We start from the raw sequence: 13,835 nt of genomic DNA on the forward strand, positions 1-13,835 counted from the left end.
CAATAGAAAAGCCCCAGGAATCTAAACGCCCAAACGAGGGTACCTGCCCCTCAATGATGGGAACGGGTCGATGATTGGGTCAAAGGCGCAATCGCTTCCAAATTCTCCACCGCAGCAGCCATTGCCCCGCCTCCTCGGTCTGGTACGCGTGGTCACCTGACTTGCTTGGATGAAGCCCTCTTATTGGTCAAATGAAAACGGATCCTTCGGGCCTGCCCTGGATATCAGCGTTGGCCACTGTGACCATCATAACAACCCAGGTCCAGAGCTATAGTAAGCTGGAGCTGAGGTCCCCTGCCATTGACATAATAACAGGCAAACTTGAATGTGGCCCAGAGTTAAGAATCTGCCATGGAAAAAAAAGTACAGTTCAAGTTATCTGAGATCCCATTGCGCAGCAAGATCCGTTGGGCGCTTGCTCAAGATCTCGTGTCTGAAAGGGCACAGGAAAGTCTTGACACGTTAATGGGCTTATACGGCATGCTAAAAAAGCCTCCAATCGCTGGTGTGCTCCGATACATTGCATCGACAGCAGGCCAGCAGCATGGTTGCTTTGACATGCGTGGTGTAGCCCTTTGCTATCGATGATTGTTGTTTTTCAAAGCTAAGGAGGTAGTTCTTAATGTCTCCTTGAGCTCGGGCAAGTTGTGCAGCCAGTTAACAAGAAGTTTTATTGGAAGCCTAAGACCCAAGCCGCGATTCAATTCCACATCGCCTGCTGATGGTGACGCAAGAGCACAAACAGCATCACTAAATTGGGTTTGGGCCAGGCACCATTATTTGAGGAACAGGGATCCCGGGGAAAAAACCATCCGCTGGGCTGAGGTCTCCGACAGGGTGGAAGACCACCGGACAGGTCCAAGCCACGAGGATGCTGCCATGTTTCATGTCACGCTGCGTGTTGCGTGTCCCTCCCCGGCCATAGGGCTGCGGTTTTTGTCCATAAATGCGTCAGATTCTCGAGGAGAAACCGATGGCGGCCACTATACCTGGAGTGTGTAAAGTCTTTTTGAGCTCTTGCCCCATTTCCCCACGTTGTCACTGCAGCACACAGGCAACAGCATTATTTCCACGTACATAGCCTCTGCATTCCCTGACAACAACACAACCGACTGCACATTATAGTTCTGAGTCCCAAGTGTCCTGACTGTAACAACAATTGGCCTCTTAAAATTTGTTCTATAATCTAAGAGGCTGCACCGGGGAGTTCCATCCGACTATCACCAACAGCTGCTGCTATGTCGCTGCCTTTTCTGTTAAGGTTGCGTCGACAACCTGCCAACAATCCTGCTGATATAGACTCGATTCGAATATTCAACACATCAAAAAGCCGACATGAGAATGCTTGCAGCCCAACTGGAACTGAGGAGCAGCGCGGACTTAAGCTCATGAGTCTGCCAACCGAACTTCATCTTCAAATTACACAGTACCTTACCTACCCGGATGCGCTCTCCTTAAAACACACGAACCGTTATTTCTTTTACCTTGTTGACACGGGGGTGCGACTCAAAGTTGAATGGCTCATGGAGCGGAGGATGTTGCATCTTGACTGCCCCAGCAATCAACGTTGTGACTTGGGAAGCGACTTACGCTTTTGCAGGGGGAGTGTGAAGTAGGTATACAGGGCCATTCAAATGACTCTACCCATTCTATGGTCTGGTGTTACTAACTTCAACTTTGACAGATTACTCATGCAACGAAGGAGAGAACACATGGAATGTGAATCCCGACCTGGCTTGGGGTGTATCATTTACGGCACAAAGACGTGCCCCCAGGCTAGGCAGTTTAAAACACGACTGAAGAGATGGCTAACACATCTCTCAATGAACCAGACGCAGTTGCTGCTACTGCTTGCTATTGTCCCCCTTCTGGCAGGCTGGATGTGGATGATCAGAACCATATTCTTCTGAGTAACGGACAGCAAGGTGTGGTAAAATTGTTAGCGACCCAAGATCTCATGAGCACCAACCCAGTCATGACATTTCCAATGGCCTCTTTAATTGCCGGTACATTTTTGTCACGAAAAGGACAAGAGAAACCATTCTCCATTTCTGGCCACAGGATGATAAGGAACGATAGGTAATGGCATGGAGGTTAATGTTTAATGTCTCTATGTACCATCATATTATATATGAATGCTCTTGTTACACTTGACTGTTTTCTTCTCACCTGGTGGAAGCATGAACTGTATGAGTTACGGGAATTCTTTCTGGGGCATGCGCAAACAGTTGTCTACTAGTTGGCAATGTCCTTGTCAAGTCGTTTGTCTTTGTGACTTAGCCAGTTAAACAACTCAAGTGTGATTGTCTACCTTAGTCAATCTACAGCAGCAAGCGTCATTAACATTGGGTACATCTCAAATGTGAATTTCTATCCTACATGTTCTGCACAATTATGGTGCATCCCATGGTCTCAGGGATGATTATGCTTTATTTTTTTTTTTTTTTGCAAGGAGGAACAAACACCATACATTTACCACAACAGGCTTCCGTGTAGATGGGAGAGCCAGTTGACAAGGCCAAACGAGATCACTCAGGCTTTTATTGAACTGAATGGTGTTAAGATCAATCTCTTACTTGAGGCTTCACAACATCCTACGCAATACAACCATATCTGTGGGAGAAATTACATCTTATCTTTTGAGCTGTCTGACAAGCTTTCTATAAGAGGACACTTAGTTAAACCTACCAACCTACCTGATGTTATTCTTCGAAGGGTGCCAGTCATTCCATGGCATTCTGTCTGCCTCTATACATAACTGCATAATGTGGATGGCTCTTTCCACTTTCTCAGTCTAGATAAGCATGCACCATGCGTTCCGCGCATGGTTCCTCACTCCTGCTTGCCGACTTTACGCACCTTCCTCGTATGCCACTGAGCAACCACTCGTTGACACAACAACAGCACAGATTACCGGGTTTGGTTAGCTCACGTTCTGTAAGAGCAGTCCTCCATTGAAACACACCTCAATCCATCATTCCTAGGCTGCCATGACTTTAACACTTTTTTCGCTTTCTCCCCAAACAACCAGCTTACTACTGCCAAGTGCTAGCTCTCACAGCCTACGTCAGCAAAGTTGAGCTACAGCACTGCAACTGCGTGGGAAGTCTCACATCAACCTTTGTCTTGGTTTCGTGTTTGCTTTCTTTGCACACTTCTTCGAATTACCTTCCCTGCATTTCCTTGTTCAAGCGAACAGAATGACTCCTTATGTGGTCAATTTCAGAAGCCATGGTCTGTGTGATCTCCCTGTGGAGATCCTCTTCAAGATTGTGGGCTTTTTAGCAACGCCTGTTTATGACATACGTCCAGTGGACCAAAAATCATACTCAGATATCAAACAACTGGCTATGGTCAACAAGTTGTTGAGAGCCATTTGCATTGATGTGAGCCTTCATCGCATTAGGGTTTGGAAGAAAGACGAGAATTTAGCACGTACTTTGGACGACATCCGCAGCACTTTGCCAGGGCTGCTCCGTGTCGCAAGGTTAGTAACTCGACATATTCTTATCATCTGAGCTTTGCATGTGGTAATAACTGACTTCACCAATACTTGAACAGATCGTTGTCTATCCGAACTATCGGTCCTCTCATAGCAAATGACAAGGGCACGAGGGCAGCTCTGTATTCTAAACTTGACACCAGCTTTCACCTGTTTTTATCACAGTTGCCCATGCTTTCAGAGCTAAGGCTTGTCACCCTCGACCGGGGTCAAATGCAGCTTGAGACATTCATCCGGAAATTCTTCACCGGCCGCAGAGCCATTAGCCCAAACCAACGGGGAAAGAAACAAGTGTCTGTCTGGCCCACAATTCGGGTTCTTTATGTCCGGTCACATAGCAGCATGGTCACTATTATCAAGGCCTTCCCTAACCTCAAGGCATTGAATTACAGCCTGCCATCTAAGTTACGGCCAAGAGACCTGGAAAAGCTCCAAAAGTATGTTCCTCCTAGCCTTCGGATCTTAGCCATCTACAAGCTTGGCACTGGTTGGAGGAAGAATCAGATCAGGAGTAAGTCGTCACTCATGACTTCAAGCTCCTTTAGATCGGTCTTTCCTTTTTGAGCTGTTTTTGCCAGACTTTGTACTCACACAATCAGACATTGCCGACCTGTTCCCTGAGATAGACTCTCTTTTCATCGAAGGGACACTTGAGCCTGGACTACAGATCCGTGTAAGTAGCATGTATCATAGAGAGACCATACTCATAACATAAACAGGCTCTAATGGTCTTCTGAAGGAACTTGCAGATCTCTTCTCTCGGCACATCAGGTTGCGGCGCCTCGTGCTTACTGCCCAGTACTGGACACCGTTGAGAAAGCACAATTATTGCGCACTCTCAAACCAGCAACTGAATGGATTCTATGATGCCTGGAAAGCCGAGGCTGCCAGATTCTTCACGGTCATCCCAAATCTTAAAGAATTTATCATTGGCCGCCAGGTCGATTTGAAGGCGTGCGTTTTTCAAAAGACCGAAGCCAACAACCTTCCACAGCCTGGTGAGGATCCTGGCTTCCAGTTAGTCGGGGAATATACCGATCCTAGGCCAGCAGCTAGACTCAACATGCCGCCCATCGGTGCAGTTGACTCCTGGAGATGGGACCGGCACGATGGCAGACGGGGCTGGCCGGGAGATGACAAGATTCTGGCCCGGCCAGATGAGTCGGTTGACGCTGGATCCATGGCAGTCCAGCGCGTCAATCGGGGCGTGACCCCAGCCGGAACGTGGGGCCCGGCTTCGCTTTGGGTCATGCTGAACTATCCAGACATGACCTTGGATCACTGTGAGACGACCTTCTGGGTAGCCGAGTGGTTGCGCCTCGTCAGAGACCCCCAGTTCATGAAGGACTAGAAGGTCTCCCACGACAACAGAACTACCGAGTGTGGTTGAGCCTATGGAAACTTCGAGCTTATTACCATACGTACTGTGAGTACATGCGTTCTGTATCGGGTTCGGATTGATAACTCTGTATAGTTACAATGACTGATCCGAACGAACACTCTGATTTGACACTTCTCGTCTCGGGGAGCTGAATCCGTCAGGCATTTCTAAGCCGAAACAAGCCATGATCTTGTCTGTGAACATGGTAGCCAGTAGCCATAATGATCTATGATGCCGCTAATTTCCATTTCTCGAGAAAAAACCCGCGAGTCGCCCCGTTGAATACCAAATGCGCCATCAACATCAGATAAAACTATATCTTAACCACTACCTTAGGTCTACATCGATTTTTTTCTATCACCCTACCATTGCTGAAGCCTGCCATACTTTGCCATGATGTGAGCCGGACCTTCACTTCCTCTGCTTCAGCAAGCAATGTCGTCCCCACTTCCTTCTATATTTTTCCGGCACGATGCTCCAATCAGGGAGCCACAACGCGCGAGCGAAAAAGTGCGTCCGCTCAGCATCCAAGAGTGGCTCGCACTTGATCACCTCCCACCTGTTCACATCCTTGGCATAGTCCGGTTCGTTCACCGGCAGCTCTTCGTCCTTTCGCTCAGGGTACTGCGTGTCGACGAGGAAGACGCACGAGCTCAGATCGACGTACTTGCTCGGATCCTCCTCATTACGGTCATTCAGCCCGTTGGTCGGCAGCCAGGTGCCGCTCCAGAAGCCAAAGCCGGTGCGGGCCTCCGAAAACTCGCCAGGCAGGAGACCGCGAAACTCGGAGCGGATGAACTTGGCGTGCATATCGCGGGGCAGGAAGAAAGAGGTCGGGAAGCGGTACCAGTCCTTGCCGAAGCACACGGTGTCGCCTCGTCCACCGACCTCGGCGAGGGGCTGATAAATGTCCAGAGGTGCGTGGTAGCCAGAATAGATACCCCAGACGCGGGCGAGACCGAAATCGATAGCGAGCAGGATGCCAGTGACCACGACGGCAAGCTTCGCTTTGGCAGGGACACGCCCAATGAGAGTTTTCGGATCCGCATTCCCGATGATGGCGAGGAATGTGTGAAGAGCCATGGCAGCGTTGAGTGCGAGGAATGGATAGGCAGGGTACATGAAACGCTCCTCTTTATGCGGCTGCAGCGTGAAGATAGCAAGCCACATATAGAAGGGAGAGAGGATGACGAGAGTGCGCAGACCGGACTGGGCAGTCTCCGCTGTGCTGCGGCGGAAAAGGAGTTTCTGAAGCAGGAAGAGGGGCAACGACAAGAGGGCCAAAATGAACCACAGATTGAAGTTTAACAGGAGATTTTTGAAGTAAAAAGTCCAGTCCTCGGTGCCATAGAGGTTGGGACCGCCCGAGGACGAGAAGACATTGTACTTGATGATGTTCCACGGCACGATCTCCCACTTCTTGTAGAAATAGAGATTGATGACAGTGTCGAAGGCCTGGCTGTTGTGTTAGACAACCGTTGAGCTAAACTGGCTACTATCAACGGGGAGGAGCATACCACAAGAAGCAAGGTTGCAACGGCCCCGCGAAAAAGGCGGATGCATGACTCGAAGACTCCCTCCTTGTCACTGATCATGGCAAAGAAGACTTCCTCGAGGACAAACGGAGCACAGAGGGCCATAGCAAAAGGCCAGCCAAGCATGCCGCCCACTGCATACCAGAAGATGCCCTGAGAAGTCTTGATGCCACCGCGCCAGTTAATGAAGGCAGCGGCACCGAGCATGGCCATGTACATAGCAAAGCTTGATGGGAGAAAAGCAGTGCTGGAGTGGAAGTTGCCTGGGCTGAACACCAGGGCTAGGATAAAGAACAGGCCGATGCGAGGATTCAGAGCCAGACAGACAGCACGCCACATCAGTGTCTGGCAGAGAGCACAGGCGAAGGCGAGAAGGTAGCGGAGGAAATAGAACTCGGAAACCTTGTTAGAATGGGGTAAGAGGCGCCGAATGTTGGCACCGATGGCATGGATGCCAATATACAGCCAGCTTCGGATGGCATAGTCCGGGGAGTACTCCCAAGTTTGAAGCCCATAACCATGGCTCAGGTAATGGGCCGGTTCCCAATAGTTGAAGGTCTCATCGCAGTCCTGGATGGGCGAGAACAGGGCGGCAATCATGTTTGCACCCAGAAACATATAGAACGCTGAGATAGGCTCGATGGCAAAAGCATTGCGAATTGCCCTGGGTAACACGATGGTCAGCTCACCTTTCATACATCCCAGACTAAGGGAGACCGAGAGAGCAATGCCTACTTTTTCCTAGCATGCTTCGCTGACGGATGGATGAATTCCCGCTTTGTGGGCTTTGCCGACGACTTGTCTGTTTGCTCTTGGGCCATTTTGTTGCGAACCCCTCCTTTGGCTGCTCTCCAAGTCCAGTCGGTGTATGGGGTTCACCAGATCACCACAAGTGTTGAACTTTGGCAATGGTAAGACTTTAATTGTGGAGTCCGTTTTTGGGAGGGACCCCTGTGTGCCAAGATGCGAGAGAGGCCTCATGGACCCCACCAAGGCACAACTTCCATACGCGTGCTACGCGGCGCCAACCAGCGCGCCTTCGTTAACCTTGGCATTCTGGGACGATAGTAACCTCAGGCAGTAGGGCTTCTGCTGATCAGGATGCCTGGCTTCGGGAAGCCAGGTATATCAAGCAATCAAACAACGAAATATACGTGATAGACCGCCAGTTAGCAGCGATTGTAATGAGTTTTAAATTGAGTCATTCGTGATGTGAACTGACTATGACATATTTATCCTTATTCTAGGGTTGGAGATACAGAAGAAGTCAGATCGAGCCTTGCCTGTCTTTGGTCCAAACCACTGTGGTCTCCCCAATCTCGTCATTCAATCAAGGCGGCCCGTCCATGATGTTCTCAGAACCTCAAATCCCTATTTTTACAGGCCCCTTTCTTGGTTAAGGTCGTACGTGGAGGAATTGGAATCCACCAGGCAGTAAAAAATCTTGGTTCTAGCACCAGCTTCCTGTTTACTTGCAGAGTGTGTTGGGCTGTTGATGCCAATTCAATCAACAACCATGGCGCATGGATTCCCGGCTTCAATAACTTTCCTGTCCGTGTTATTGTGTCTTCAATATTCAACGGGACCATCCTCAATACCTTAAGAACTCGGTAAATAGGTACGTAACTTAATTTCCCAGTAGGTCCTGCTATTGATCTGTTGGCTGACTCTCATCCCAGCCTTGAACCCGTGAGACCGAGGGTTCTGCGTTGATGTGGTCTGTGTTACGTCTGCTGTTACCCAGCCGGCCGGTGCGCACCTCCAGATGCACAAGTGGTCTGTGCATACATGCATGGTGCCCTGGTCTTCTTGGCGCCTAGGCAAATTGCCTGCCGCGCTCCCCGCGGAACCTTACAACCTTCAACCGTGTTTTGCGCGTCGCAAACTTTCCCTGCTTTCCAAATTTTTTTTCCGTACCCTGCGCTGCGCAACCAAAATACTTTCTTCAACCACCACAACAGTTACCCTCACGATACCAATTTCTCCAATCTAAGACATTTAGTCCTCAGTTTTCTACCATCATCTTACTCCGTTGCCCGCGACGTTCCCTCGTTCCCTTTACCCTCTCTTCGTGCCTGGTCGCCCAAGGTCGTTCGCTTACCCCTCCTCCTCCGCGCCCCGAGGTCAGTTTTCAAGACCGCCGCCAACTGTTTGCGTGGAGTCGAGTCGCGCTCATCTCTTTGCCAGCCGTGCGTCCCTGCAGGTGAGTAAAATACCCAATTGCACAGGATACGCTCCACAGAAGCATGCCAGCTACATCCTTCGACCTGAATGCTGATGTTTGGTTAGACTGAATAAAAATGTCAGCTTCGCCTGAGATTCCTGGCCTTGGCAAAGCCAAGCGCAATGAGAACTTGCCGGCTGAGAACTTTTCGCCTGAGGTTCTCGCCAACAGCAACGATGAGAGCGTAAGTCGCCTTTAGTCTCATTTCGCTTTTTTTCTGTTTCTTTTCCACCTCAGACGTCGGTAAAGGCCAGTGTCACAAGCAGAGTGCTAACACTGCACCTAAACAGACCACGATAAAATCGATGGACAGTCAGGACTGTTCTACCGCTACAACCCATCGCCAGTCCTCTGCGACTCTTCCTGAGGATGACAACTCCGAGGCCGCAAAGTCTATTTCGCGCACCATTGACGCCGTTCTGGATGGCATCTCTGCGCACGAAGCCGGCTCAAAGAAATGCGCTGCTTCGCCTCTGAGCATCGGCACAACTATTTGCGACAACGCCAGTGACCACAACAGCGATCAGTCTGACTCGGAGGACGAGAATGATGATGACGAGAATGTTGAGAATCCCGAGTGGGAAGAGGATTCTTCGCCCATCCAGTCGTCTGACTCGAGCAGCGAGGATGACTCAGACGACGAGCTTCCTGAGCTTACGCCCGATCTCATTAATCAGATCCTCGCGGCTGCCGATGGCAACGACGATGAGGATGACGAAGATGGAGACGGTGCTACCAGGCCCAGGGGCATCGGCGCCCCCCTCCGTACCAAGAACGAACTCCCTGAGCCAGTCCCTCCCCGGCCGGATGTCATCATCACTCCTGACATGAAGATTGAGCCTGTCGGCACTGTCTGGTCAATCGTCGAAAACACCGTTTGTGTGATGTCCAACTCTTCGGGTGAACACCAGGTTCTGGACATTGGCACTATTCTTTGCAAGGAAGACCGCACTGTTCTCGCTGTCATCGCAGAGATCATGGGCCCAGTTACAAAGCCAATCTATGTCATGAGGTTCGAGCCTGAATATCTCAAGGAGCTCGATCTTTCTTTGGGCCAAACCATCTTCTATTCGGTAAAGCACGCTGTTCGGGTGTTCACTGCTCCTCTCAAGGAGATGAGGGGCACAGATGCCAGCAACATTCACGATGAAGAGCTCCCCGAAGATGAGATGGAGTTTTCCGACGATGAGAAGGAGCGCCAATTCTTGCTTGCAAAGGGTCGCAAGGGCAAGAAACGCGCCGACCGGAACTTCGGCAAAGGAGACAACGGCCGCTTCGGTAATTCTTCCCGCTCCGGCAATAACGGTCGCGTTTCCTATGACGATGACGACGACGATGGTCCTTACCGGCCGTTATCTCGTCCCAAAGAGCTCACTTACCCAGGCGGTTCTCTCCCCCCGCGTCCGGATACACGTTTCGACTCGTCCCGTGCTAGCTATAGCCAGCGTGGCGACCATCGTGATGACTACTACGATCGCCGCCCCCGCAGTGATGGCCGCCGTGAGAATCGCGACCGCCGCGACCAGCGTGATTATCGTGACCGCGATTACCGGGATCGCGATCACCGTGAGTACCGCGAACATCGCGACAACCAGGAATACTATGATCGCAAGGATCAGCGTGACCGCAGCTACGACCGCGGCAACAACCACCGCGATTCCGGTGACCGCATTGTCCCATGCTCTATCGCTGGACAGCCTGCTCAGCCTGTTGAACGCCCTTCTGCTGTGCCTTCGGCGGGTCAGTGGCATGCTCCCGCCGCTCCATACACCGGCGCTCCTCAGCAGCCAACCGCTGGTCCTTACCCTTACTACCCCTACGCCCCATATGGCTCGGCTCCAGCTCAATACCCGTACCCACCTATTCCTCAAACCGCACCTGCAGCTTCTCCAGAGAGTCAGCCTCAGTTCCCCGCCAATCCTTCGCAGAATACTTCTGCTTGGTCTTCTCAGCATGCTGTTCCTCAACCTGCTGCTCAAGGCACTATCCTCAGGCTTTTTACAACTATGCGTATGGCCAGCCGGCTCCCTCGCAAGTTCTACCTGCCCAGCAGGGTCAACAGTTCTGGCCTATCCCGCAAAACGGGAGCACCAGCTTTCAGCCAGGTCAATAGGATCGGCCTGTGAATTGGAATCCGATCTTTGCGATGCTTATGGCCAGTCAGACTCAACTCCCTTCCGCTAACCGTTTCAACGAGCGCGACCATCCCTCAGCCCAGGGCCTTGTTGCCCTTAGCAATCAGCTGCCTGCTCAACCTTCGGGCGGTCAAGTTAACAAGGCTGTTGACCCTTTCGATGACCTTATTGCGCGCGGTGCTCTCGCAGCGGATCCATCTCCTAGCAATCTCCGCAACCTTGTTGTTGCGCAGAATGTCACTGACGGCGCTGCCAATCCTGGCAGTTTTGAGATTGACGAGGTGTTGCGTCGTCTTGGGATGATCGTACAGCACAGCGCCAATATTGGTAACCGTGAACAGGATGCGCCACGTGATCCCCGCATCGATCAGCGTGATCATGGCTCTGATGATTATGGCGATTATGGCAATATCGCCAAGCGTTCGACATGCTAAGCAACAAAATTACCTGCGGCAACGAGGTCAATTGTCGCGCTACCCCGTCCCCCGGCTATATCGCGGGATATGAGGAAAGTTCTTTCCTTTGCCCATGTTTTCTGGTCACCTCTGTTGACAGGAAACTCTACATTAGCCTTCACGGCAGTTTTCCGATGTCAGGTCTTGTCAGCTGCATCGTATCAGCATCTGATATCATTCGCCCACTCTGTATGGTCACAGCGGTGAGGAAATAGGGAATATTGGCATGCTTCTTTTCTCTTCGCCGGTCTCATGTTTTCCGCTTATGGTTCCCCTAATACTCGAGTTTCAGTCGGTTAACGGGGCCTTGGAATACTCTGCTTTGACAGAGCCACCGTGGAGCATGATACCTTTCTCTTTCTGATGGTCTCTCTGCTTCCTTTGTTCGCCTAGAAATCGTCTGGGATCTTTCTGGGATCAAGTGATCACAACGATCCAACTTCCCATATACTGAGAGGCGTATCAGCGAGGCTGATACTGCTGCTATTGCAGACTCCAAGTCTGCCTGGAAACCAAGAGCAACTTCTCCGAGTTCTCCCCTTGCAGTACGCACCTATCATTGCTCCTCCTCACGGAACAGGGAGGATTGTTTCCACAGTGGGGGCTTTCAGGGAACGGTTAACAAAATAATGTGGTGTTATGTAAATACTAGACCTGTAGCAATTTGCACTTATAGCCATACCAAACTTTTCAATACTCTTTGCAATGGTGACATGGGAACCGCTCCGGAAACTTGAGCAATTGCCTGTCGGCCATGACCTCCGCGTAGCCGCAGCCTTCATGTCTATGGCTCCTTGGGCGTGCGGTATTTGGCAAACGATGGCGTCGCCATCGATCCATTAGACAAAGTATGAACAGCAGCAGCTGGGAGATGGCGTTTGGTATAGAATGTTAAGACACTTTGCTGCTCCCTCCACCAAGCCTATCGCAAAGTAAGAAACATGCGTGTGATTTGCATATCTGGAAATGATTTCATGCGATAGGAAGCCTTAGGTGCTTGACGAGTGTTCTATTCTTGAATGGAGTCCACCCAGAAGCTCCTGGTATCTCCAGATGAACGTGGCTGAAAGTGATAGACCACCAGCAAAGGCTTGAGGGGAGAGAGCGGCACCATTTAGCAAGGTGTGCCAACCAGAACTCAGCGCGTCCGAAGCAGTCTCTACAACAACCGAAGCTCCCCTTAAGGACAAATTCAATGACTGATATGCACCAAACGGCACGATGTATTGGCAAGTGTACGGCCATAATCCGCAGCGTAGGGGCACTTTTCGGTTGAGCACCTATTATGACCTGGTAGGATTCAAAGGCTCATGCCGCTCAGACTGAAAATTTCTTTCGTTTCCCTGCAGGAAGCACTTGAAACCAACGGGCAAACGCCAAGACTGCCTAGCAATTACATAGCTCCCCATGCTATCTGTACTGTATCGAATGCGTCTGTGTGGACCGTGGAAACATGCAAGGCACTAATGATAGGCTTGGCGAGTGAAGGCAATAACGTATTAAAATAGCACACACTCTCTGAGAAGGTATCTAGACTTGATGGTGGTTTGAACCCCAATGCTTTTGTCTCTCACGCAGAGTAAGAATTATCATGCAAGAAATGGCAAACATGGAGAATGGAGCATGAGCAGAAGAACGACTCAAAACTTCCAGAAGCTCAGCGTCTCCACGCGCGACAGCCACAACGCTGAAATGCGGGGGCATGGGGTGACCGAGCCCGCTCTCCGCTCGCTGATGAATGCCAACGAACGCCGAGCATCTTGGACCCTGGCCCTTGGGCTTCAGAAGCTCGTTAACTCACAGACCCAATCAGCGTCCTGCCGACAATCTCGCTTCTCGGCTGACCGAGAAGGCCAGCCAATCAGCACGAGGAAACCCCCTAGGAGGAGCGGAAAGTAGACCCAAGAAGTCCAAACGGGTCCTTGCACGAAGAAACACCAGACGGAGGATCTGCCTGGGCCGACTGGGGTCAGCACCTGCCTGCCAAGAGCGCCGGCGAGGCCAGGGGGGGGAAGACGGGTGGGCGCTGGCCGGCGGTGGGACAAGTGCTCGATGGTTTGCTACCGTCGCGCTTTGTGCTCATCAACTGCCATGGCTGCTCGCAGGCTACACGGCATAGCCGGCAATATCTGCACTGCGTAGCGGCACAATTCATCCTTATAGCAATTCAGAAAGTCAATTTGGACAAAAAGAGCGCATTTATGTACACAGAACGTAATTCGTACGGGTTCGAGCTCATCGAAGTGGCGTGCTTTAGCGGCGTTCATCAGTGGCACAGCAGAGGAAGTTGGGGGAGCCTCCGCTCTGAGCCTGTGAACTTTGCTTTGCCCAACCCAAATGGACCATAGCCCGTGCCCCCAAGCCAAGCAGCCCAACCGCGAAAAGGATGGCTGCAGGCTGTTCGGCACACAGTTCCAACCCTGTTCCCTGACCCTAGCTGGTTAGGTTGATGTAAGCGTTCGCATGTTGCGGTCGCTGTCCACGGATGGTGGGATGCCGCAAGGCGCCTGCAAACCGGGCCCTAAGCCCCCCAAGTCGGAAGAGGGAGGAAAGGGAACGGGAAGAGGCTAAGAGTGCCCCCCAACTGAGGTGTCCAACATCAA

At 51.2% G+C, this 13,835-nt stretch overlaps 3 protein-coding genes across 3 annotated transcripts; 2 read left to right on the forward strand and 1 right to left on the reverse strand.

Annotated features, from left to right (window-relative positions):
* Positions 1-3,844: 3,844 nt before the first annotated feature.
* On the forward strand, positions 3,845-4,853 carry CTHT_0036160 (uncharacterized protein; the record flags this gene model as incomplete). Its single annotated transcript, XM_006693982.1, has 3 exons — positions 3,845-4,013; positions 4,102-4,175; positions 4,242-4,853. The coding sequence occupies 3 exons, from the start codon at positions 3,845-3,847 to the stop codon at positions 4,851-4,853; spliced, it is 855 nt and encodes a 284-aa protein (XP_006694045.1).
* A 441-nt stretch (positions 4,854-5,294) lies between these two features.
* On the reverse strand, positions 5,295-7,239 carry CTHT_0036170 (mannosyltransferase-like protein; the record flags this gene model as incomplete). Its single annotated transcript, XM_006693983.1, has 3 exons — positions 5,295-6,338; positions 6,401-7,082; positions 7,154-7,239. 3 exons carry the CDS (start codon positions 7,237-7,239, stop codon positions 5,295-5,297), a joined length of 1,812 nt encoding a protein of 603 aa, XP_006694046.1.
* A 1,479-nt stretch (positions 7,240-8,718) lies between these two features.
* Positions 8,719-11,211, forward strand: CTHT_0036180 (uncharacterized protein; the record flags this gene model as incomplete). The annotated part of the gene is made up of 3 exons (XM_006693984.1): positions 8,719-8,826; positions 8,933-10,747; positions 10,807-11,211. 3 exons carry the CDS (start codon positions 8,719-8,721, stop codon positions 11,209-11,211), a joined length of 2,328 nt encoding a protein of 775 aa, XP_006694047.1.
* Positions 11,212-13,835: the final 2,624 nt, after the last annotated feature.

This window comes from Thermochaetoides thermophila (assembly GCF_000221225.1).
Source record: "Thermochaetoides thermophila DSM 1495 unplaced genomic scaffold scf7180000011816, whole genome shotgun sequence".
Lineage (NCBI taxonomy): Eukaryota > Fungi > Ascomycota > Sordariomycetes > Sordariales > Chaetomiaceae > Thermochaetoides > Thermochaetoides thermophila.